General features: G+C 44.1%; 1 protein-coding gene across 2 annotated transcripts in view; it reads left to right on the top strand.

Moving 5' to 3' along the window:
* Nucleotides 1-23261, top strand: part of BFSP2 (beaded filament structural protein 2) — a 115694-nt gene extending 92433 nt beyond the window's left edge. Inside the window, exons 4-7 of one of the 2 annotated variants that reach the window (XM_086940012.1) lie at nt 11753-11914; nt 14481-14609; nt 18786-19006; nt 23048-23261. In XM_086940012.1, the coding sequence (XP_086796138.1) occupies nt 11753-11914; nt 14481-14609; nt 18786-19006; nt 23048-23051 (516 nt within the window). In that variant the 3' untranslated portion in view covers nt 23052-23261. Of the gene's footprint in view, nt 1-11752; nt 11915-14480; nt 14610-18785; nt 19011-23047 lie in introns of those variants that run through there. The other variant, XM_086940013.1, reaches the window with a different exon arrangement.
* The last annotated feature ends 4172 nt before the right edge of the window (nt 23262-27433 follow it).

Raw genomic sequence — 27433 nt, 5'->3', positions numbered from 1 at the left:
TGTTTCCCCCGCCATCTGTATTACAACTACAAGATAGCTTTCCCACAAGCTGACTTCAGCGACGAAATACAGGTAAGTGCATTGGTACCATATACCCATTACCGGTACTGCCCACATAAGGCTCAGAATCCGGTAATGAAAAGGTGGTATTTTTCAACATATATCATGCATACGTGTGCATACGACACATATGTAGTTGATATGTACACAAAGGCATAAATACATATTGAAATACAGTGCCCACTGCCGTAACACCGCTGCAGTCACACTGCCGGCCCCTGGAGAAACTCAGAATATGACTGTCGGATGGCCAAAAGGTGCAGCGGTCTCCTAGTGGTCACAGACATGGTCCAACAGCGGTCAGACCGCAAAACTCATAAGTTTTGCGGTCTGACCTAAGTCCCAAAAGGTGCTGCAAATCAATTGAGAACCAGATAGCTTCCTTAGTAGGATCCCAAAAGTCTCTTGCTCGCCCCCAAAGTTGAGGGTTTATTTAGCAGATTTCACCATAGAAAATTATCGAAACTGCATAGTGATCATGGTGCAAGCAACAGTTTCATTATTTTGCCAAATCCCATTCCAACATTTTAAAACATCATATAACCCTACGAACCCATTACATGGATATATATTTGACCCTTTTGACGTAATGTCATCCAGAGGTGTCGTAAAAAACTAGTAAGATAAACAATGGAAAAGAATCAGGAGTGATTGCAATACAGTGTGCTAGCAATAAGAAGCCTTGGAAAGTAAAAAGACACTTCCTCCGGAGAGTGCTTTCAAAACAACATGTCATAAAAAATTAAAACAGTGCACATTGTGCTGCATTTGATGTTAATGAGAAACAAAAACCCACAATTATTATTATAAAGATGCAGTAGAGGCCTAGTTAGAATTAGGCCATGGAAACAGTTTTACACATCACAATGTTTTGGTTCAATTGTATATAACTCATATTATTAAACACATATTTTTAGTTAAAGAAAACTCCAGTACAGTGTATGTGACATAAAGCATTATATTCTGCTGCAGAGGTCAAAGGCACTGAGCCACAATCCCCAGTCAAAGCCGTAGACCAGAACCTACAGAAGAGAAGAGGGCCTTCAACAACCGGTTTAGCCCAAGGCAGAAGGGCTATAAAGCTATTAGAACATCCCCACCAACTAAGGGTAGAATGCTTTATATTAAAAAGGGAAAAACAGAAAGACAAATATTGGAATGTTGAAGCAGAAGGTCTATGCCAGCCGTTATTTTCTCTAAGCCACTTCATTGTCTTCAATTAAGCTCTCAACATTCCAATGTTCTACTATAGCCTTATAGACCATCATACGGGCTATGTCAGCAATTAAAGGCCCTTTCCAGTGTTATAGGCCCGAGCAGAAGGTGAGGGTCCATAACCAGGGAGCAAGCCTTTAATGGCCAATATAGCCCGCTATGGAGGGCTCTAAGGCTAATAAAACATTCCACCCATTAAGCAGCCTCCTGGGAGATGTAGGGGGGTTTATTAACTTTCACGCCACTGACGCTTAGGGGCCCTTCACATCTCTTGCTGTGTGCATGTACATGACAATTGTGAGAGCTCACACAGCAGGAGCTGTAAAAGTGGGCAGCAACCAGACCCTTATTCTCCCTGGGCTGTCAATGTTCTCTTTGTGTTGCTGAGATGAGGTAGACAAGAGCTGGGGAGAATTTCCCCTCCATCCTTCTGAGGCTCCAGTGACACTAAGAGAGGTGGTAGGAGAGAAGCAGAGGTTGTAGAGGTCCTCCTCTACAGCCTCTGCTTCTAGCATTCCTTTGCACAATCCACATAATCTGAGGAGAAACAGGGGAGACAGAGAGTCAGGGGGTGTAGATTCAGACATTGGAAGGTTGACAGCAGTTGGCCTATTCCAGTGTTTATAGCCCCTTGCTGTTCCCTTATCATCAATAAAACTGCCCAAATTCCAATTCTAAGAAATTGGATTATTATTTTGGTGGGTGAATACCTACCTCAAGGAACACTCACAACCCTTGTGAGGGTGAACCCTCTAGGTCAATAAATTAACCAGAGCTTAAACCCCTGATAGCTATAGCACAGAGCAGACAGGCTTTAATCTGTACATTTCTTTTGAAGTGCCAAACAGTAGAAAAGTCAAAATGCAAAACAATCAAATTCTAATTTCTAATAAACAAAATGACACCAAAATGACAAACATCCAATAAAGGGAACTGGAGATATGAGTTTTGTAAGTTTTAAGAAGGAATAGAGCCAAGAAGCTTAAAGTAGCAATGATAGTCAATAATCGCAGTAGTTCTAAACCTAGGCACAATTTGACGCTTACAGCAATGGAGCACGAGTTGAATGCGTCAGCCAGATTAGTCCTGGCCAAGGATTTTACCCTCTGACTTTAGTCCTTTAAGCCTTAAACCACCACAGGAGTACACCTCTAAAGCGCCCCAGGTTTAGTTGACACCGGTCAGCTGGGCAGATTCAGGAAAAGGCCTCCTGTAGCGTGTTGTGTCCCTGTAGCTTGATCTGAAGGACATCCTTATGACACTTGGTGTCCACTTCTTTGTCCTGGGTAAAGAGAGAGCAGATCCACCCCTTTAGGGCTCTTCTCAGATTGCAGACAGCAGGTTCAGTCCTCTTCGGATGTTCGTCAGGTCCAGGAGTGCTCTGAAGTGGGTGCCCAGAGATGCCACAATTGTGTGAGGTATGAGCCAGTGGGTGGGAATAAGTTCAAGTTCAGAAATTTGTATAGCGCACCACTCACCCAGAGGGTCTCAAGGCGCTTGAAGGAGGGGGGGGTGCTTTACTTATCGAATATCCAAGTTTTTAGTTGCTTTCTGAAGGAGAGGTGGTTTTGTGTAAGGCGGAGGTGGGTGGGGAGAGAATTCCAGGTTTTGGCCGCTAAGTAGGAGAAGGATCTACCCCCCATGGTGGATTTATGGATGCGCGGAATATCGGCGAGGGCTTGATTGGACGATCGTAGATGGCGGGTGGGGGTGTAGAAGAACAGTCGCGTGTTGAGGCATTCGGGTCCTAGGTCGTAGAGGGCTTTGTGTGCGTGGGTAAGGAGACGGAACGTTATTCTCTTGTTGACGGGGAGCCAGTGGAGGTCTTTCAGGTGACCGGAAATGTGAGCTTGACGGGGAATGTCCAGTATGAGTCTGGCTGAGGCGTTTTGGATGCGTTGGAGTTTTTTCTGTAGTTTGGCTGTGGTTCCGGCGTAAAGGGTATTTCCGTAATCAAGGCGGATTGTGACCAGTGCGTGGGTGACCATCTTTCTTGTTTCGGTGGGGATCCAGCTGAAGATTTTTTTGAGCATGCGTAGGATGTTGAAACATGATGATGAGGCGGCGTTGACTTGTCTGGTCATCGAGAGGGAGGAGTCCAGGGTGAAGCCCAGGTTACGCGTGTGATCCGTAGGTATGGGTGCGGTTCCCAGGGCCGGTGGCCACCATGAGTCGTCCCAGGCAGAGGGGGATGAACCTAGGATGAGGACTTCCGTTTTGTCCGAGTTTAGTTTTAAACGTCTGTTCTTCATCCACTCGGCTACTTCTTTCATTCCTTCGTGTAAGTTGGTTTTGGCGGTGTTTGGGTCTTTGGTGAGTGAGAGGATCAGCTGGGTGTCGTCTGCGTAGGAGATGATGTTGAGGTTATGTTGGCGCGCGATGGATGCGAGGGGACTCATGTATACGTTGAAGAGGGTGGGACTGAGTGATGATCCTTGTGGTACGCTGCAGATGACTTCGGTGGCCTCTGATTTGAAAGGGGGGAGGCGGACTCTTTGTGTTCTTCCGGCGAGGAACGAGATGATCCAGTCTAATGCTTTTTTTTGTATTCCGACGTTGTTGAGGCGTTGTATGAGGGTGCTATGACAGACTGTGTCAAAGGCTGCGGAGAGGTCAAGTAGGATGAGGGCGGCGGCAGTTTCTCCGTTGTCCAGTAGAGTTCAAATGTCGTCTGTTGCTGCGATGAGGGCGGTTTCAGTGCTGTGTTTGGCTCGGAAGCCGGACTGTGAGGGGTCGAGGGATTTGTTGGATTCAAGGAAGGCGGCGAGCTGATTATTGACGGCTTTCTCAATGACTTTGGCAGGAAATGGGAGGAGCGAGATGGGGCGGTAGTTCTTAAGTTCAGTGGGGTCTGCTGAGGGTTTCTTCAGAAGGGCGCTGAGTTCGGCATGTTTCCAGCTTTCCAGGAAGGTGGCGGAGTTGAAGGAGCAGTTGATGACATCGCGGAGATGGGGTGCGATAATGGAGTCTGCTTTGTTGAAAATGTGGTGGGGACATGGGTCGGTTGGCGACCATGAATGGATGGAGTACATCAGGCGGATGGTGTCTTCAGTTGTGATTGGGTTCCAGGCGCTAAGGTTGTTAGAGTGCGGTTTTGGCCATTTTCAAGTTGGCAAATGTCTTTGGCCAAACAAAACTTGGGCTGTAAGGGCTGGTTGTGTGTGTTTGTGTGTAGAGTGTATTATGGTAACCCTAGTGTTCTCCCACCTTTAACACTAATGTCCAGTTTGGGGCAGCCATTGTACTCCCAATAAATTCAGAGGCAGAAGTCTGCAAGGTTTTCTAGCAACCAGACAGCTGAAAAAAAAGAATTGCTTTGGTATCCTGTTTCCCTTCTTTTCAAGCGAATTCCCAGTGTTGTGTGAAAAATCCAAACCTGTCCAGCATGGGATGACATTCAAGCAGGAATTGACACTCCAATGTCAAAAAGGATGTTCATAGACCCACCCTGCATATTTTTCCATGTTCAGAGGAGTCATTTCTGCCCATTCAGGTCATCATATGATTGGCTCCCAGGAAAAATGTCACACCTTTTTCACGCCTATTTAAATGCTAATTACTGGCTAGCAGAAATAGGAGAGCAAATACAAATGCAACCTCCAGGAACTTTTGTTCCATTCCTGAGATACAGTATTAGGATGTTAAACTGTACTCTGGTTTTCCACTTCCAGCTGCTATGTCAAAGGGTTTATTTTGGTAAGTCAAATTGCAGTGTTTAAAGTGCCATAACCATGCTACAATGGTAGGCCTGAAGCCATGTTTCACATTGTCACTGTAGGTAGGAGCAGCAGTCCACCAGTGACAATTAATACAGCCCAATGCAACATTTTGTACCATATACTAGGCGCTCATAGATAAGGTAAATGTGCAAATTAGGAATTTGCCAGTTTGATCATGTTTAAAGTTGAGCACAGGCACTTTACCGCTGGTTAGCATGGTGAAAGAGCACATAGGTCTAATGCCAGCAAAAACATAGGGTCCACCAAAAGGCAAAAAACCCAGGGCGACCACGCAGAAAAGCAGTGGCAACTACTCCCCTAAGGCGGAAGAGCGTCCCTCCGCTGCTTTTTGCAGTGAAAAAAAGGACAAATAAAATGGAATAATAACTTGTGTCATTATCATTTTATTTGTTCCTGCTTTGGCGTCTCGGCAGGGCGGGTGGATCAGCTCTGCTCTCAGAGAAGGGGGAGGAGTGGTGGGCACTATGTAAGTGCACATGAATGTGTTACCGGCTTACTCGGGCCGGTCAAACATTCATGCGCACTTTGCCTGTTCTCCATGCAGGCTGCATTACAGCCTGCGTGGACAGCATGCCAAGGCTCCCATTCCCTGGCTGAGCGCCGAACAATGGCACTGGGACCAATCACAACGCTGCAAAGCAGCATTGTGATTTTTCATGGGGAACCTGGGAGCCCAGGTGCTTCCTGTTGCCACAGAAGAAGCCAGGAAGAGGACCGAGGAGAAATGGCGATTTTCTTAGTGATAAGGCTCCTCCATTTTGTTCCTCTGAAATGCATTGTGGTGAGTGACTGGTTTTTGAGGTCACAAAAAAAAACTTTCAATAGCCAGACAATCTGAATCCAGATTTCCATAGCCAGACAATATGAAACCCGCTTTTCATAGCCAGAAATGCTGACCCGCTTTTCATAGCCAGACATTCTGAACCCAGCTTTCCATGGCCAGACATTCTTAACCCAGCTTTCCATAGCCAGACATTCCGAACCCAGCTTTCCATAGACAGACATTCTTAACCCAGCTTTCCATAGCCAGACATTCCGAACCCAGCTTTCCATAGACAGACAATCTGAACCCCACTTTCTATGGCCAGACATTCTGAACCCGCTTTTCATAGCCAGAAATGCTGACCCGCTTTCCATGGTCAGACAATCTGAACCCAGCTTTCCATGGCCAGACATTCTTAACCCAGCTTTCCATAGCCAGACATTCCGAACCCAGCTTTCCATAGACAGACAATCTGAACCCCACTTTCTATGGCCAGACATTCTGAACCCGCTTTTCATAGCCAGAAATGCTGACCCGCTTTCCATGGTCAGACAATCTGAACCCAGCTTTCCATGGCCAGACATTCTTAACCCAGCTTTCCATAGCCAGACATTCCGAACCCAGCTTTCCATAGACAGACAATCTGAACCCCACTTTCTATGGCCAGACATTCTGAACCCAGCTTTCCATGGTTGTATGACACTACAACGCGGGCTATTACCACACATGCCATTACACCGCTGTTTTTACAACGTAAGTCGTTACAACGACTTGCGCTGTAAGCGCTGGATAGTGGAATAGTTTAATTTTCTATTCCAACTCCAGCCCATGTTACAGTAGGGAAGGTGTTGGAATAGAAAATTAAACTATTCCCTATCCAACAGCGCCCTCCAGCGCAAGTCGTTGTAACAACTTGCGGTGTAAAAGCAGCGTAGTAATGGCAGCGCGTGGTAATGCCCGCGTTGTAAAGGCTGCTCACCGCTCTCCACAGCCAGACAATCTGAACCTAGCTTTCCAAGGCCAAACATTCTGAACCCGACTTTTGATAGCCAGACAATCTAAACCCAGCTTTCCATGGCCAGACGTTCTGAACCTAGCTTACCGTAGTTAGACATTCTGAGCCCCGCTTTCTCTCTAATTACAGAAAAGGGCATTTTACTTCTAAGTTTATTACTAAGGGTCAGGACAGGGTTACTCTTCACTGAGTTTGCCACTCAACCCATCGCTGGAATATGCTCCACTGTCAGGGCCAGACTGTCCGTAGAGGGTATCGGGCATTTCCCCGTGTGCCGGAGGGGTGGGGGTGGTTTTCTGGCCCTGGGGGCCGGTTTTGACACTGGGGGCTGGTTTTGCAGTGCTGCAATATCGGCCCCCAGCCAGTAACAAAAGTGGGGGTGGTGCTTTTTGCTAGCACCCATCCCCCCGGTCCGCTCCCAGGGCCGGTCAGGCAGCAATCTGCCAGGGATGGTTGCTGTTCCCAGTCTGGCCCTGTCCACTGTCCACTATCAAAAGATGGAAATGCACACATTCCAAGCACACAAGAGTCTTTTACTACTAAACTTCTAGGGGCTTATTTACAAGCTGCTTGCGTTACCGGTACGTCACTTTTTCCCATTTTAATAGTGATGTACCAGCAGCGCAAGGGGCTTGTAAATAAGCCTCCAACTTGCTAGAGCTGTCTCGCCTCCCTACTCTCACGACCACCACTTACCACTGGTCAAACCACTCGCCCACGCTTCATTGACGCCTGCCCCTGTCTTGCTGATTGCCACAGCTCCCAAGCCTCAGTCAGCATCCGCTCAGCCTGCCCTGGCAGATTCACCAGCATCTTAAGATGGATGGATGTCGTTACAACGCATGCTTTTACAACGCATACCTTTAGAACACATTTCTTACACCGCAACATCCATTACAATGCATTCCATTACAACGCATGCCATTACAACGAATTCTTTGAAACTACCTTTACAACGCATTCCACTACAACGCATACTACATTTACAACGCATACCATTACAACGCATACCATTACATTGCATGTATGGTAAGTATTGGATAGTGTAGGGGTAAAAATTACTATTCTAACTCCAGGGGGGTGCAACAGTAGGGTAAGTGTTGGATAGTGTAGGGGCAAAAATGACTATTCTAACTCCAGGGGGTGCAACAGTAGGGTAAGTATTGGATAGTGTAGGGGTAAAAATTACTATTCTAACTCCAGGGGGGTGCAACAGTAGGGTAAGTGTTGGATAGTGAAGGGGTAAAAATGACTATTCTAACTCCAGGGGGTGCAACAGTAGGGTAAGTGTTGGATAGTGTAGGTATGCGTAATAATGGTATGCGTTGTAATGACTGTGTTGTAATGACATGCGTTGTAGTGGTATGCGTTGTAGTGACATGCATTGTAATGGTTGCGTTGTAATGGCATGCGTTGTAATGGATGTTGCGTTGTAAAAGTTTTGTTGTAAAGGTAGTGCGTTGTAAAAGTTGTGTTGTAAGTGTTGTTTCCCCCTTAAGATTGGACCAGACCCCTGTCGGCATGTTGTGGAGCCCGGTTTGGTCTCTGTAACATCAGGGAGGGAGGATTGACAATCCTAGATTCCTTCTCTGACTGGTGCAATTATATTGGGGCTAACACCAGACACCCCTACGCCCTACCAACCTACCACATTCCTCAAAAGGACTGTGTCCTCAGAACAGCCCAGCAGGCACCTGAAAGGAAGCCTACGCTAAGCCCGGGAAGTGATCCTCCACCCCAGGGCACAGGTCCTAAAAAAAGAAGTGGGGGGACTAACCTAGTTAATCAGTATGCAAGTGACATCACAGCGTGTGACATTGCGTCGCCTGACATTACAGCGTGTGACATCACAGGAAGTGACATACCCAAGAAGTGACATCAGATCTTAAGCCCTCATATATATGTTTAGCAGGTGTATCATGAGTATATTTGAGCACATTTTGAATATGCTTACAAACCCTCCTGATTTAGGCAGAAGATTGACACTTTTGTAGCCTACACATAAAACAATGCTGCCTTTTGTCAGCGTAAAGCTTCCTCTAGCCATAGTGCTTTAGAAGAAAAAATTGTGATATTTAAATCATTACAACGCCTCCTAAATGTTATTTATTTTGTACAAATGCTATGTAAGACCATCACATCTGACATTCTTACAGTGCATGCATTTCTTGTAAACAGGGACTGAACAAGGTGAATACCTGCCTCTTTAAGTTTGTGTAAAGTGATAACAAGGTGTGAGGCTTTGTTTCCCTCTGCTGCATTTGCATCAGGTGTGAGACTCAAGAGTGCTCCCAGCCAGGAAACTCAACAAAAGGAGGCCTGATGACCCCTCAGTTTCGGTCTTTGATATGGGCCCAGCAGCAGGAGTCAGAAATAAGTGAGTGAGCCCCGTCCCCGCCGATCGAAAAAAGATAACAACGGTGCAGGCGCTGCTGAATGGGGCCCAACTTTTTGGCACTGTGGACGGCGTCCACCCTGTAAAAAAAAGTGGGTAGACGCCGTCTACCCGCGACTCGTGCCCTGCTCCACCCCCATGCCCAGTTGCTGGCTCTGCCGCATCTATTCGTCTTTCATGAGGATGGCGGCGATCACTGTTCCATTCAGGGCACTCCTGTGTCAGACACTGTTCCCAGAGTTTGAGGTGACCTTGTGAAAACATCCTGAGACGCTCTTCTTCACTTTTGTGGCAGGTTGCCAAGGCTTGAATACGTCAGAGACTAGTCATCAGGGAGTGCTGGAAGCCCTATTTTATGGTGCATGCCTGTGTCACGAGGGCAGTGAAGGGGATAAACACATCAAGATTAAAGGCCTTTAGATAAACATTGCAAGTTCTGGCAAAGCTAATATGGCAGACTATGGCAAGTTAATGCAATATTTAAACTTTTATTTTAATATATTGTAGGCCCATGCTACAAAAATAAAAAGAACGAACTAAAACCAGACAATATGCCACCGCATACAGGTAGTGGGTAAACGCAAGCAATAAAAATTGGAAATGTAAAAATAATTAACCATCGCAAATAATTTTAGCATAACAGTATGGGTGCTTCCTAACAGGCTCGTGCACTTAGAACAGGGATAGAAATTCTTTAAGATTTAATGCTTAACATAGGAAAATGTAATTGTATTAGCACAAAGAAAGTACATCTATTTGCTCTAAAGCATGGGCATTCGCAAACATTATCACAGGAGCCAAACGGTTGGTCGGTAGTGTGACCGAGGGCTGCACAGTTACCAGCAGGGGGTGGTCGGGTCCTTGGTTGGGGGGGGATAGGGTGGGTATAGGGGAAGCGAAGCATGTACATCTAGTGGCTGAATTGAATTGCTCAATGTGGAAACAGATAACCCGGGAACAATCCTGGCTTTCCCGCTTAACTAAATTGTGTGATCCTGGACAATAGTTTTATTTAACTTTCCCGCCTTTTCCTTAATTTTCACGAATAAGAGGACCTCAAAATACATGACTTCAGAATGTGTGCTGTATAAAAACCTCTCCATGTATGATAGCAAACAGGGCCGGACTGGGTACCAAAACCGGCCCTGGCAAAGTGCTCGGCCGGCCCACCGGGGGGTTGAGGGTGCGACCAAGCTGTTTGCCACAGCCGGTTTCGGCCGATTTCGTTGCAGCAGGCGGTATTGCAGCTATGCTGCAAAAACGGCCCTGTAACAAAATCGGCCCCAACCCTGGCGACCCACCGGGGAAAATGCCCGTTGTCCGCTATGGCCAGTCTTAATGGTAGTTTACCCCCCCCCCCCCGGCCCTGATAGCAAACCCACCCCAGCTACCCAAAGGGTGCACATAACAACTGACTTGCCTCTGAGTTCATTGCTAGCATTGTTGCCAGGATGGTGGCGAAGCATTGATGTTTCTAAATTCATGTTTGAAAACTCGCACCTTTTAAAAAAAATACTTCTCAATACACTGATAGACTCTGATTTACTAAGGTGAAAGTTTCTGCATGTTGATGAAATACACTTTTTAAATGTTGAAGAGACTTTATCGAATTCTTACACACTTGCTGTAAGATCTCTTTGTAAATGAAGGTGCTCCTGAAGTTAAGTGGTGCAGGGGGGCTCCCTAGTTAATTCCTCTCTTAATCTGCAAATAACATTTAAATAAACCTTTGTCCCTTTATTTAACGTATTTTTAATGTTAGTGCTTTGTCCAGTAAACAGCAGCGGTTGACCAGAGGGCCACACGTAAAGGTGAGGAGGGCGGTATCCGGCCCCCGGGCCATACTTTCAGTATCGCCACTCTAAGATAACTTAATTTAAGACATAATTTAAAGACACAAGAATGCCTAGAAAAATAGAAAAGTTTCAAGAAAAATTATAGGATAAATAAAGTATGGTCACTAACCCTGGCACTGAAGCACACTTTTTTAAAAGCAGATGTGCATGTGTGATCAGGCAATGCTGATCACGCGTCCTTCACAATGCTGAAGTGGGCTGACCCATTGCCCATGCTGTGGCGAGCAGAGGCAACGTGTGAATGACAGGTGAACAGACCAATGGCTGAAGTGGGCTGATCCACTGCCCCATGCTGTGGCGAGCAGAGGCAACGTGTGAATGACAGGTGAACAGACCAATGTCTGAAGTGAGTTGACCTATTGCCCCATGCTGTGGCGGGCAGAGGCTAAGTGTGAATGACAGGTAAACAGGCCAATGGGGTGCAAGGCTGACCCAAATTCTTTCTATGTATGCATATATGTATCTATTTTTTTATTTATAGTTTAATATTAAATGAGTCTGGAGAAAGAGCTAAAGCTGTCCCTAAACCAGAGTTGAAAACAATTCCTAATAAAAACTCAGAAAGGATTTCTGAAGTTGGCCGAACACCCTGTTGACATTAGGTAGGGCTTATCCAAGGCTACAACGTGACACCTGTCAATGCACTTGTGGATATTTCTTCACCACACTCACAGTGGTAGTGAGATCACATGGGCATGTTTCTTGCAGGATGTGAAGATGCTGTACAAACAGCTCGCTGGATCTCAACTGGAAGAAGTGAACACGCCCATTGGGACAGGGCTGGACGACATCCTGGAGACAATACGGATCCACTGGGAGAAGGACATAGAGAAGAACCGCGCCGAGACCGGAACCTTCCTGCAGGCCAAGGTAAGAGCGGGCTGCATCTCTGACCAGCATCTGTTGGTGTCCCACATGGGTGTCCATGATGGGTCCATGAGAGCAGCCTCCGGGCCAGTTGTTTAAGATACCAAATTAATAAATTCAAAAAGTTGTTATTAGGTTAATTGTGTGTAAGTGTATCCCGTGTGGGTATCCTGAAAAGTTAGCTTGGATCCGGCCCTTTCAGGGCCTATGATGGACACCACAAGTGAATCACAGTGTTTTCAATACAAACCGTGGGTGATTTCCATTAAATACAATTCTGCATTCAGAACATTTTATTTCAAATGTTGAAGCTGGTTCTTGTCATTAAGGGGCCCCACTTCAGTTTCCTTTTCCAGGTTTGGCAACTGGAGTGCATGCCAGTGAGTTATCCAGTTGTCTCTACAGCACCAGTGGTCTGTTACCAGCCTCCTGCAGTTTTAGTGATAAAGGGAAAGAGTGCACTTAGTTTTAATATTATTTACATACTAATAAATAGCATTTTGCTATCGTACAGGTAGAAACTAAGTCAAACAATATATTATAGAAAGAATAAATGTGGTCCAGGCGGCTTCTGTTGAAAAGTTTAAAGCGCATGCACTTGCTTTACTGAGGAATCGATGATAGATTAATTCCAATAATTCATGGTAACCAGTGGTAATAACGTTATGCAGAATTCCATTCCACAATTTTTTGCTCCAAAAGGTACACTCCAGTAAATCTCCTCCATCCTGTGCTTGGAGCTTTAGCCCAAGCCAATTGTCCCTCCTGTTTCAGGACCAAAGAATGTATTAAATCCAATAAAAAACAATCTGATACCCATTGGAGGCACAACAACAATGAAGCAGCAAAACCTGTTTTCAAAAACATTAATTGAAAAATATAAACAAAAGATTTAAAATGCCAAACAATCCTATTTTTCATTTAGGATTACAAACAAAATCAACCTTCAACTAAGCTCTGACCACACCCTCAAGAAAAACATGCTAACTACTTGAAATCTACAGAGCAAGTAAAACATTTATGCATACAACTTCAAGAAACTACAGTCTTGCGGAGAACCCAAGCAGGCTTTTGACCTGCTCATAGGACTAACTATGGTCTACTCGCAGTTTTAAATGATCAGAGTATGGAAGGAGGCCAGGTCAGGATTAACACACTCATTCGTGGAAATGGCATTAAAATATGGGGGGGGGGGCTAGAAATCTCCTCTCTCTCCTGCCTCGTCATCTTTGGCGTGTACATTGTACGCAATCGATAGAAAAAACCTTGAAGGCGATCTAACATCAAGGCAGTCCTTCCAGCATTGCATGAAATTCATGTGGACTTGGGTGGGAAGTGACTGGCTTAAACTATATGCAGGAAAAATGGAAATGCTGGTGGTAAATGGGAAACATGGTTTCTGGTTTGATACCCACTTGTCACCTGAGATGGGAGATCTTCCTTCCTCAATAAAATCTCTAAAAAGTCTAGAAATAAAAATGGACTCTGAACTGCTTATTGCTGACCTAGTCGCCTCAGTTGTTTCCAGCTGTGCCTTTGAGGAAAAACTTACCATCCCTGAAAGACCATGGCAATTTGCCCCTATTGGGTCCTGCCTTGATTATGTAAATGCCCCATATTTAATAATTCTAATTAACCTGCCTCACAGACTCTACGTTATTGGGCATCTTGGTCGCTGGAGCCCCAGATTACCTCATGCCCAGCACCACATTTATCAACAGCCCTAGTAACTCAGTTTAAGGCAGATGTTTGTTGTTAGCCTACTCAATGGTCCTCATTTTATCGACCTCAGATGGATGAAAGGCTGAGTGGACCCACCGGGATTTGAACCTGTGACCATGAGGTCAAACACAGGCCCCTGCAGTAGACGCATTAGTCCACTGAGCCACCAGACCCAGCTAACCTTTCATACAAGTATTATTCACTTCCAAGTTCAACAAAAGCAGGATAGGAGGACATAGCTCCTCTCCTCTGGGTGCTCGGCCAGACTCTGGAATTCATTAACCAATAGATTTATATATCATAAGCTAATGTAGCCCTTTTAGGGGGATCTTTGAAAACCTAGTTGATCTGCCAGGCCTTAAAGAGTCTACCCTTGTCAGTTTATTGCTTTCTATAGAATAGGGGTCTAGTGCCACGAAATCTATGATGAATAAACACTCTATAAATACTTTTAACATAACTCATGAATCTAGAAGAAAATACATTTTCAACATTAGATTGGGCACAATAGTAAATATTTACCTCCAAGCACTATCTCGCATTTTCAAAAAATGACTAATTTAAAACATCTACACGCTCGGTCGAACAATATCTTCCATTTATGTTACTTTTTAGCAATTTCTTCTTTACACTTATATGATACTGAAATATTGAAATCCATATTGATGTTTTTATACGATCATTCACCAACTCTCACACCACAGCATCAATAATAATGTGAAAAACTGTAGCACTTTGATGAAAGACGATACTCTTCCCCTTGCAAGTCACCAACAGCATGATCATTATATCCCACAAAGACATTGTCATGGCATTATTTCCACCCTGTACCTGTTTGTATCCACAGGAATCAGATGTTGTACCTGCCGCGCGGAGCGAGGAGGAGGAGCAGGTTGAGGTCCTGCGGGAGGAGTTCCGCGGCACCGCGTGTAAGATACAAAGCCTCCAGGCAGAGACCGAGTCCTTGAGAAGCTTGGTAAGCAATGTTCGACACCAGGTTATTGGAGTGTCAGGCAGGAGTCAAATCTCACTCACTGAGTCTCTCAAGTCACTTCCTTCAGCAAAGTAAATTCTTCTGATCCATTTGCCTCTAGCCTCCACCCTGCAAATAGTGTATTTGTATTGCATTTTAATGTTTATTCATTCCTACCCCTAGGTGGGGCATTCAGGGAGACGTGTTAACGTCTAGTGACTGCTTACCTTGTTGAACATTGTCGGCTGCAGCAGTGAATTGCCTACAACATGTTACCCCGTGAAAATGGTAGGCACGATTTGCTCCCTTGTGGTCTTGTGACTGGACGTTTGTTGGCAAGTCCCAGTGTCCATCACTGGAGCCTGTCTCTGCAAACCTCTTAATTTGTTACTGGTTGGTTCAGACATGTTCCTCAGAGCTGCTGTCGGATGTTGCCCCCTGTAGCTGTAGGGAGTGCTGTCTGCTTTTGTTCTGAATGGCAGTCAGCATAAGCGTGACTACCTGCTGAAAACAAGAGGGCAAATAGACAGTGCTAAGTAGGCAATGAACCCATAGGTAACACCACGTACCTCCGGTGTTTGCACCTGGAATGGAATTGGCACCATGGTTGTAATAACTGCTTGTTTCTATTGTGTTGATCCATCCACAAAACCTCCACCAGTGCCCTTGGTCAATCTTCACCTGTGCTGTTGCCAGTCCTGGATCTCTGCAAGTATTGCATTACCAGAAACTTTGGAAACTGAATGTTAAAGTGAGCTAGCCCTGTAATTACCTGGTCCCATTTTCCACCATGTTTTGTGTATTTGAACAATGATCTGGAAATAGAGATACGATTTGTTTTGTGGCCTGTCTCCACGGTGCAGCCTCACTTGTTCGGGATAATACTCGCTCCATTTCCGCTTTGTATTTGGTTTTTTTCCGATGATCGTCAGTGCCCTGTCTGAAATCCTTGTCGAATCATTTTTGCTATGGTGGGGCCCCCGCATTTCTCCCTTTCAGTTTTAGTTGGTTACTTTCCTCTACACCGGCTACAACCCAAGGTTTTTGATATCAGGGAGGGGTTCCCCACTTTGGTTTCCCCATAAATCTTGGTTTTTTTGTGCCAAGGTGTCCTCCTCTTCCCCGGCTTCTCTCTGTGTGCTCTTGTGCAGTTGAGGAAGAAGAAGCCCGGGAGTAAACCGGAAGAAGGGTCATGCCAGTGACGGATTGTGGCATGAAAATATACTCATACCTTAGTGGTTTCCAAAAAACCACCACGTGAGCCATTGCACTGAGCCGAGATACTGGAGAAGTGGTCTAGTCTCTGATCAGGAGATATCCTGGATATAAAGTTCTCTATTGTCTCGAATAGTCCCACTCTTATGTTGTTTTAACCATTTCTGCATATGTAACAGTGATGATGAAGATTCTTCCTGTGTTGCAGAACATATGGGTCTGTGCAAATCAAGGCTGATTTACAAAAGTATTTATGAGTACTGGAGATAGTACTACAGGAGTATTCATTTACATATTTTTCATGACCGTCTGAATCAGCCTAAAAATGTCCAATTGTCAGGTAGTAGAAGTGCGAAAAAGGAACAGCCTTCCTATTTGTGTGAATAATCCTTTAATATTCCCATTTCAGATGTTTTGGGGTCTATTCACAAAGACATGAAGGAGTATGTAAAAGAGTACTTGAGGAGTACCATCTTATGTACTCCAAAATGTCGTTCTGAGTAGGCAAATTTATCTTAATAAACAGACCTATCCCTTTGCTGTTCGATAACGGCTGTTCAGTAAAACAAGTTAGGCACAAACTTTACAGCATCAATATGCGTAGAGGAGGTTTGGTTGTTTTTGTCTGGTCTTTAAATTCGGCTCCATTAATCGCGCCATTAATCTCACGCTGACATCCATTTTGATCAACAGTTTCAAGTGTGGAAGCTCAAGTTGAAACATGAATCAAGCGAGATGATTTGGCCTTAGTTTTAATTTCTGGCAAAGATAACAAGAGGAACTCCAGCTTCCACAATTATTTACTAATCAAGTGAGGTAGCTGGGAAGCCTTGAAACATAAATCTTATGAATGGTTGTAGGTGTAAACTAATGATTTGGAGGCTCAAGTGCTGCAGCTTGGATATGATTCTCCAGCATCGGTAAACATTGTGTACCTCTATTGTAATACACAACTGACGCGATCCTATCTCTGCACACTTTTAGAGGGTGCAACCAAAAGGTTAGTGATATGGACTTCATAGATCTGTGAACAGAATATATACAAATCAGGCATGATATGTGTGATAAAGAGAATGATGAAAATGAGAACCATATACGTGGTTTGGAATGGAAACTTGGATTAAGTACAGTATTCCCATATTTGGGCACTCCCTTAAAGTCTCAACTAGAATGGTCTGCCTTAGGGCAGAAAGTAATGGATCAATAATGAGGTTCACACATACATGGGGTATAAATTGATTTACTTCATGTTAAAAACCTACAAAGCCAACTCTGCGGCAACAATACCCTTTGAATCGGATTGTGGGAATATACAAATTTTGTTGCCAATCTAAATAGAGGAAAAGAGATCCTTACGTTGCGCACCCACATCCCTAGCAAATTTATAATGCGCTAAGAGTCGGGGCTCACAAATATCTTTGATTTGGTTAAATGTGCACTCCTGACACTGTGGATATGAAGCTAGATGAACACAGAGTAGTCAAAGGGGTGCATTGCCTGGATTGCTATATGTGGAAAATGGTCTGGTGAACATCGCTCACAGTGACTTGTTTACAATTTCAACTTCTGTTTCGACAGGGGATAAGACTGCTCTAACCCAAATGTATATGCAGATAAGACTGGTCTAGCCAAGAATGTATGATGTTACAACGCATACATTCACAACGCAACTATTACAACGCAAGATCCATTACAACGCATGCCATTACAACGCATATGCTATTACAATGCATGTCATTACAACATAATGGCATGCATATAGGTAAGTATTTAATTGTATTAATATGAATTTAATTTTAATTTAATTACAAAATCTTTATTAATTTTTTTTATTAATTTAATTTTTTTTGAAATATATTTTAATTTTCTATTCTAACTCCAGGTGGGTGTAATATTAGAGTAAGTGTTGGATAGTGTAGGGGTTAAAATTAATATTCTAACTCCAGGGGGGGTGTAATAGTAGGGTAAGTGTTGGATAGTGTAGGGGTTAAAATTACTATTCTAACTCCAGGGGGGTGTAATAGTAGGGTAAGTGTTGGATAGTGTAGGGGTTAAAATTACTATTCTAACTCCAGGGGGTTTAATTATAATAAATTAAATTACAATTTAATTTAATAAAAATTGAAAAAATAATTAAAATAATTAAATTAATCAATTAAATTAGAATTAAATTAATATTATTTAATTTAAATTCTTACCCATACTTACGTTGTAATGGCATGCGTTGTAATACATCAGCGTTGTAATGGCATGCGTTGTGATAGCATGCGTTGTAATGGATCCTGCGTTGTAAAAGGTTCGTTGTAATGGTAGTGTGTTGTGAAAGTTGCGTTGTGATGGTTGTTTCCCCAAGCCAAATATATATGCAGGTAAGACTGGTCTAACCAAATGTTTATGACTATAAGTGTTACCTCGTGGGAGCAAAGAGAACTAAAAAGAAGCCAATGGTTAACACAACTCTGGGTCTGGATTATAAGGCAAAAACAATTATGGCAGACAATTGTTAGAGAAAGTTAGATTTCTTACAAACTTGATATTGATTCACATAAGATGGATAGTAGAGTGATAACATTTGCTCTTCTGATAAATGGCCCTTGCCTACAACAATGGATTATGTTTTTGTGCTTATTATAACAAACAAAGAATATATGGTAATAATTTAATGCCAAGGATGGACTTTGGAAGCTTCAGACTTGCTGTCTTGTTTTTACTGAACCTTCAATCTTACTTACAGCTGTGAAGGGGTTTCCAATATCAGCAAGGAAACAAAGGGATGAATTAAGTAAACTATGGTAATATGATGATATTTTATGGATAAATATCCTCCCTTTGCATTACATTAGCTGATTCTGTAGTTGAAAAGAGTGTATTCATATACACAAATATTTATGTACTTGTGATGCTCAATGACTGGATGGCTACTTTTTCCAAAACAATTTAATATGATTACCTTTATTGTTACAGAAAAGGGGATTGGAGAACTCCCTGCATGACGCCAGGCACTGGCACGACATCGAGCTGCAGAACCTGGGCTCTGTCATCTCTAAGCTGGAAGCTGAGCTGGACGAGATCCGCAGAGACACAGAGCAGCAGCAAAGGGACCGCGAGAACCTGCTCAGCAACAAGATGCAGCTGGAAAAAGAGATTTCCACCTACCACTTCCTTCTGGATGGAGAGGAGAGGAGGTAGCTTGCAGCTAGAATTCTTCCTTTGATATCTATTTAAGTAATTAGGCTGAGGTGGAAGTATTCTTGCATCTTGTCTTTATTCCTTATTCCCAGTAATGTGAGGTATCTCAGGGGTAAGCATGGGCGAATTTTGCGAATCTGGCGTTCGCGAATTTGCGTATTCGCGAATTCGCAATCTTCAAAATCCGCGAACTCTTGCGAATTTGCGGATTTTTTGTTTTTTTTTGTGTTCGCAAAGGTTTCTGCCAGTTTGCGAGGGTTTTGTACCAGTTCGCAATTGCGAACTTACTTGTCGGCTCGCAACGGTCACAACTATGTTGTTTCTACGTCTGGTTCATCATCACAGGTTCACAGCACCCTCTGTTTCACCACTGCCACCCTCTGGTTCACCCATGCCACCCTCTGGTACATCACTGCCACCCTCTGGTTCATTACTGTAGTTTATGGGGGGAAAAGCAAGCACACCTGCCCTGCTTCAACTGACATGAATTAATTTGGGGTTGATTTATTAATGTGTCACTGAATTTAAACTTCTAGTCTGGCACCTGCTTCCTTATCTGTAATTTGCTTTCTGTTGCAGTGCAATTTTTTTTCCCAGGACCTTTGTTGCCTACTTGTAGCTATTCTATGAGCCTGCTGTGAGGGTCAGAGCAGGGTCATAGAATAGTTGCAAGTAGGCAACTGAACTCTGGAGGGGCCCCTCAGGAAGCACTACAGGGAATGGTTACTAATGATGAGTTTGAACTTTTGCACCTGCTGAGTGCTTTCAGTTTTGCAAAACTCGTTTTTCTGCAGAACAGCAACTGTAATGCCCCAAACAAACTTACTTGTGAAAGTTGATTTCTAATCCAAAAGTGATCCAAAGAAAGTCAAAAAGGCCTCAAATCCAAATATCCAGCAGCATCCACAAAAAGTAATCCTTCCAGGTCAAGAACCCAAATGAAAGTGACCAGCACATGAAGAAAGCACTGGGAGGAACCTGCTGGATAGGAACAGGAAGTTGGAGACTGTGGGGCACTTCCTTCCTTCCCCTCCCCCCAAAATGGACTCCTTGCAAAAAAAAGTGCAGGCAAATGTCAACCTGAGGAGTTATTCTGATAAAAAAGCATCATTTTCAGAAGGTTTATGCTGCTTGCTGGTGGATTTCTTGTGCAGAATTGCAAATTTTGTAATTTCGCGAGTGCGAGATTGTTGCTGCCCGCCGCATCTACGTGTTCGCAATTGCGAACTCCCGGGATACGTGATCACGGTGTACTCGCTGTGCAAGATGGCAAGCCGCGATGACGTAATCGCGGTCGCCAAACTCCCGCAGGATCCCGCAGCAAGATCCAAAATGGCGCAGCACTCGCAAAATATCGAGAAAAACAACTCGGCAAACGCTGAATGGCGGTAAGTGAACGCCGCGCGCCGCAATTTTGTATCAACAAGCAAAAAAATCCGCAGCGTGCGAATTTGCGGATTTTCGGCAAATTCGCGAGAGTTCGCGGATTGCGAATTTACCGAAAATCCGCGAAATCCGCGAGCGGAACGGATTTTACACCCATGCTTACTCAGGGGGTCAGGCCGCAGTATGTGAGAGTTTATGGAAGGTGGTGGACGGTGGAGTTAAAAATAGATCATAGCTTTCATAAAACCCTTATTTAGAGCATGGGCATCAATTCACCAAAATGCCAGGGGAAGCGGGAAGTGAAATTATACGCCATTTAACATTTACTTTGACTCACACACACATGCTTACACATACACATACATTTACACACTCACATAAACACACTCTCTCTCTCGCAAGCATGAATACAACATACTTCCAAAAGCATTTGTTACTTACTTTAGGTGCCCAATAGAGTCATATTCCAGCTAATTGTACTCCATTTTTTTAAATTGCACAGTAAACAATATTATTCACTATTTTTGTAATAACAAAATTGTCAGAAAATAAGAAAAGTGGAGGCCCAACCAGCGTCCATTAGGAAGAACTGCCCCTGTGTTCCAGACACTGATTTTGCCACCTCTGGGGCCAGGAGTCGCAAAGGCAGTGCCAGGGGTCACAGGCAAAGCAAGGGGTTGTAGGTGCGAGTCGTGCGACATGTGGTGATCCATAAATGACGTCCATAATTTTGAGGTGAGCTCTTCATGATTCCCTGATTTGTGCATGACAACATGAAAGGTTTCAACATGGGTGATTGCAACACACTTGAAGTAACATTTCAGAGTAAACCAGCATTTCCCAAGCCAATGGATTCTCATGAGACATTCATTATTTATGTATGAGTAAGCTTAACGTATAGGGTACTGGTAGTACTCATTCCTTGTTCTCAACTAGACAGCCGATGTATTGGTAGTAGTCAACTTGGGGCAGGGACTTGTATTTACACATAGATAATACAGAGGCAGTTGGAGCGAGGCATTACCACAGTCCCTCTTCCATTCAACCACTTTGTGAATCGGGCCAGAACCGTCCAACTCCCTATTAGTAAAATTGCAAAGAAGGCACATTCCTTTCTTTTTGTACTCTTTGTATATAAATGTGCCCTAAATATTTCCATTGTTTCCCAGTCTAGTTGACGACTGGCAGGACGCTCTGCAAAGCCCGCGTGAGATAGCAGTCCGTTACCGGTTCCGATTGTTGCAGCTTAAAATCTTACATTGCGTATACTACCCCCGTACCGACTTATATGCCTGGGGAAGGAGTCAGTCGGCCCTCTGTGCACGGGGATTTCGGGAGGAGGGCACCTTCTACCATATTTTGTGGGAATGGCCAGGGATAGTGCCCTTTTGGACTAAAGTCGCGGACACGATATCAGCAGTGGTGGGTTCACCTGTCCCGCTGGAGCCCAGGGTGGTTGTTACAAATTATCAAGACCGCCTCAGACTGGTCTAGATATAACAATATCTGGCTGGCATTGGCAGCTGGGGTGGCAGAAAGAAACATAGCGAGTGGATGGGGATCACAGACACCTCCACAGTGGGACCAATGGTTGAGCAACTTGGATTGGTGCCAAAGGGCCGAAGAAACTATCTATAAGAGCAGAGGCTGCACTAAGAAATGGAAGAAAATTTGGGGGCCTTGGCGAAAATACAGGGCGCTGGGAGTGGGTCAGGGTTGTGATATTAACAGTTGAATACCCCACTTGTGCCTTCAAATGCCTTACATTGTATTCTAAACTGCAATTCTACCATATGCGTTGTGAAAACTGCCATGTACTGTAGACTGATGTGAGCAATGTAAATAAAAAGTTTTTCAGCAAAAATAAAATCCTAGATGAAGCGTTAAACGTTTCTCTGCCAGTGAAACAATAGGGCTGTCTCTGGGACAGGAAGGATGAGGTGAGTAATCACTGGCAACTCACCTAGGAATATGGCTGATGGCAGTGAAAAGATAGCCAAAGAGCCAAAGCTGACACCTTGCCTGTGACAGGACTTTGCCCAATGTGGCCAGGAGTGCAAGAAGCTTCTCTATAGGGGAACCCTTGCAGACATTTGTTTCTGCGCCCCTTGGGAGGAAACTTGTTCCAGTACAGATAAAGCGGTTAAAACCTGATCTCCAAAGGAAAGGACCTGTGGAACTAGAAGCCCTGAAGAATGGATCGAAGCTCCTATCCCCTGGAAATGTTGAACATAAGCTAGCGATATTCACCAACATGCCCTGGCGGTAACCCATCTTGCTACCAATAACACACCATTGAATGTCCGCAACGCCAGATTGATGGGGCTCGTTCACATCACGCTCACCGGCCACACTTATTTCCATCTACATTCAGTTTCACCAATTAGTATTACTGAAGTCCTCAAAAAACATTTCCTGTACAGTTTGCCTAATTCTCTCTGAACTTTACTAATTATCTAAATTTCCAGCCTATGTTGCATTCCAGGTGAGAATTTAATTGACCAACCAGGTACATTAACTATATTATTACCAACTTGAAGGTAAGTACTTTACTCACTCCACTTGCCTCAGTTGCAAAGTACCAAAGAATGCCTGTTGTGAACAATGATGTGCAAAGCTTGGCTAAATTATTTTTTTGTTTTTACTTCTAGATGATTCTACAGACACCAGTCCCTGTAAAATATTCAAGAAATACAACATGTAACTTAAACTTCCTGAGGAATGGTTCTGTGATTTTCTGAGTGCAACCACTCAGCAAACTTTTTTGCCAGTTTGCTTTGATTCAATTTGACTAGGATGTAGTTTTGAAGACTGTTTGCCTGAGGCAATTCCCCCCAGTTGACGTTCATACAGTGCACATACAGACGCTGTGGATGGCAATCACTCAGAATGGAGGCAGCACTTCAGCAGTATTCAAGAATCGTCCAGAGTTTGGCACAAATGTGACATCATTCACCAAAATCCAAAGCCACAAATAAAAGTCTTCTATTGCAGTTCCCAGGTCCACTTACAAGGTTCTGTTTGCCTGCACTGTCAACATGATACTGGCCTTTAATTAAATAACACAAGCAACACCAGTCTGGGCTATATATTTGATGACATACTGTCAACTATTTGTGAAATGTTGTGACTGTCTTTCATGAAAAGTGCATTTTATTGTTTAACATGAAGCTTTTTAGACAAGTATAGTAGTCCAGCTATCTAAAGGACACCAAGAAAGTCAGTGCTGAGTGACCGAGCAGCACTCTGTAGACATGATTGGCTCCTTTTACGGCTGGATGGACTGATACACTTGTCTGACAGCCAGCCTGTAAGCAGAACAACTTGAAAGGAAAGGTTTAACAAAAATTCTGGGATTTTCATGGATCCAACACGTTTTAGTGCTATCCTTAAAAAAATCACCTATGCCCTTTCATGGCCTATCTCAACATAAGAGATAATTGACAGTCTCACTATTGATATATTAAAATGTTGCCATTTTATGCATTGAAAGTCAAAGTAATCTTTATTGTTCAATTAATTAAAATCATCACAATGTAAATAGAATGCAATAGGGAGATAAATAAATTCAATAAAATAATAAAACCTTTCTTGTTGGTTAGGCAGGAGATATGTTCTATATCCAGAAGTTGGAGTCTTTCTTTGTGCAGATGTCCAAAGAGCTGCATAACAGCTGAAGCCACAAAGTCTGCTTGTGCAGATGAAGACCTTGTGCAAGGGTTGTCTGGGATAAAGTTTGGCGTGATTGCCTTGCTATGGATGTTATCAGTGCAGACAAGCAAGTGGTTTGTGAGGCCTGACCATGGAAAGTGCTTTGTGCGGACGCGCGCAGGCAATGGGACACACGCTGTAGCGAACTTGTTGGGCATACTTTGTTGTTCTTTTACAACATATTTAACCCGCTTTTACTTGTTATTATCTGTTTTTAAACCTTGCAAATTTGCACTGTTGATACCTGCACTCACCTGAACCTTCTCCCTGACAGCACTTGTCATAGCGCTTCCGCCCGCACCCTGGTCCACTGCAGGTTTTCCTGTTTGCTGTGGAGGGTGCAGGCGCTCTCCTTACTCCTTTCCGGCTGGTTGGGGGTGGAGACAGGCGGTCAGCGCTCTAGTGCCTGGTACTACTTAAACAACATGCCTTGCCCGCCGTGCAGCGGACGTGCACAGCGGGCGCGCCGCCGGCATGCCAAAGGCAAGCCCGTCTGCGCCAGTCCGCGCCCTGCCGGGTCCAGGGGCCACAACCCCTGTCAGTTTATCAGAAAATACCATAGTCTACAGTGCCCAAATATTGCATGGGTTGAGAAGGGGCATTAACTGCAACTGTCTACATTCTATGAACATTGCTAACAGTCCTTACCACTACCCCCACTGTAATTTTGTGCTCCAGCCACATAACAACACCGCGACTTCGGCCATTAATCCATCTCCTCTAAGGATGTTTCTTCTAAACTGCTGATTGCTCCCCAAACATTCAGCTGAAATTGCGCTACTACTAGAAGAGCTGAAACCTGATGCTCTCTTCCTAACTCAGACATGGCTTCAGGCTGAAGCCGATCCTATCCTTGTTCAAACCTTGTCCCCGGGTTATCTAATAATCAGGGCAGATCGCAAGATTGGCAGAGGTAGGGGCCTAGCTATTATTTTTAAAGACATTTTTAATTGTCGGATTACCATGGACTCGCTACCTGACTGCGAGAGCATGGCCTTCTCTATAGAGTTTTCACCAACAAGTACTTTCTCCGGTCTATTACTCTACCGCAATTTCTCACAGACCTTTCCACTACTGTTGCCAATCTAGCCTTAGCCCCAGCAAACTTCACCATACTCGGGACCTCAACAGCCACCTAGATGATCCCTCCGACCATGTAGCCATTGAGCTTTCAATGAATCTAATGGCGCTCATGCAGAAAGGATTAGCCTCCATGCATGGCAAAGGTCGCCTTCTTGACCATGTGTTTAGCAACCTGCTTAATCTCGTTGTAGGCACCTCTAACCTTCTCCCTTGGATGGATCATTTCCTGATTCCCCTTACCTGGGAGACTTCTGGGCCCATTTTCCCCCATAGGGCAATTCTGGTATTGGAAAGGAAGTGATCCAAGCTCTCTACCGACCACTGGACATCATCTCTTGAAGCCACAAGACCAACCAGCGATCCCAACCCCAATCTGGCTAATAATAATTTTACATGAACCAAACAAATTAATCGGAGGGTCCAAGGGCGAGTTTAATGACCCACACTAGGTACATGCCCCAAAACCATATAACTCATCACACAAAGGGTACCTAGAGGTCAAAGCAAATCTGTCATTCAACTGTGGATACCAACCCCAACACCATACGAATAACTCAGTGGGAACAGACAGTGCGGACTAGGTGTGATAGTGATTGAGTTAAGACTCAAGGGCATAGGGAAAAATTCCCACCAGAAGCCACACTGTACCGCCCTCTTTCACATCATTTGGGTACTCCTTGCCCAGGAGGCATAACAGAAACAAACCGGCCGGTCAGATGTTACCATGACCTTTTGTAAATGTAAAAGAAATGTGTCAGTAGAGGGAGGTTATTTAGAAATTGTCAGCAGTGTGAAAAGTAAATAAGAAGTGAGTGGTGAAAAACTTAAAATTGGATAGGCTGGGTAGATGTTAGTGATTTATTGTTATCTCCCGGTCTTCCAAATCTAAAAAACAAGTGCAAACACAGATTTAACATAATATCCGTGATCAGTAGTGGTCAACATGTTTCAGCATATCTATGAAATAGTTTCATGCCTTCATCAGGACCCGTTGTAAAATAACTACTGCTTTTGTGAGAAATAAAAGATATCACCTGCAATGTCCAGGTTGTATATTCAACCACATACCATTAGTTGTGGTTGTTGCGCTTCACCCCACCTGGCGGCAGCTCAGGTTTAGAGGAGCACCGCAGCTCAGGTTTAGAGGAGCACCGCTCTCTCCGTCGGTGTCTCCCGGCAATGCTGAGTTCATTATCTCCCCACCCCGTCCTTTCATAAATGTGGCAGCCGTCTGCTGTTGTTTGGATTGGCATACCAGTGGGGCAGCTGTCCCCTCCCCCCCGCTTGTAATTGAAGGCAATTCAAAAGTTAGGAGAAAAAATATATAATTATGCCCTTCTTTTACTTAAGACGTTCACTACTAATGTGTTAATTGTAGCAGTGCATAGCTATAGTCTTACCTTCTAACTTTCATTGGGCGTGACAACATCGCACACACACACACAACCCCACACACACAACCCCACACACACACACAACCCCCCATACACAACCCCACACACACACACAACCACACACACACACACAACCACACAACCACAAGCACACACACAACCACACACACACACACACCCACACACAACCCCACACTCACAACCCCACACACACACACAACCCCTCACACACAACCCCACACACATCCCTACACACACAACCACACACACACACCCACACACAACCACACGCACACAACCACAAGCACACACACAACCACACACAACCACACTCAACCACACACAACCCCACAACCACACACACAACCCCAAACATAACACACACCCACAAACACACACAACCCCAAACACAACACACACAACCCCACACACACAACCCACACACACAACCCCACACACACAACCACACTCACACAACCACACACACAAAACAACACACACACAACCACGCACACACAACCACACACACAACCCCACATACACAACCACAACCACACACACAACCACAACCACACAAACAACCACACACAACAACAACCACACACAACCATCTATCTATCTATCCATCTATCTATCTATCTATCTATCTATCTATTTTCGTCACAATAAAATTCACTGAACATAATCTTCACAAAAGTTATTTACAAAAGTTTAAGCTATTGCCATTGTAAATTACAATAACTTTTATTTAAGTATTAATTATTAAAAAAAATAAAAGCCATTGTTATTTGTAATATCAATACATCTGTCTCGTAAATACAACACACATTGCATTACAAATGCTATTGG

Source organism: Lissotriton vulgaris, chromosome 10 (assembly GCF_964263255.1).
Source record: "Lissotriton vulgaris chromosome 10, aLisVul1.2, whole genome shotgun sequence".
NCBI classification, from domain to species: Eukaryota; Metazoa; Chordata; class Amphibia; order Caudata; family Salamandridae; genus Lissotriton; species Lissotriton vulgaris.
Note: the sequence above shows the minus strand (reverse complement) of the source record. Positions and strands in the feature narration are given on the sequence as shown.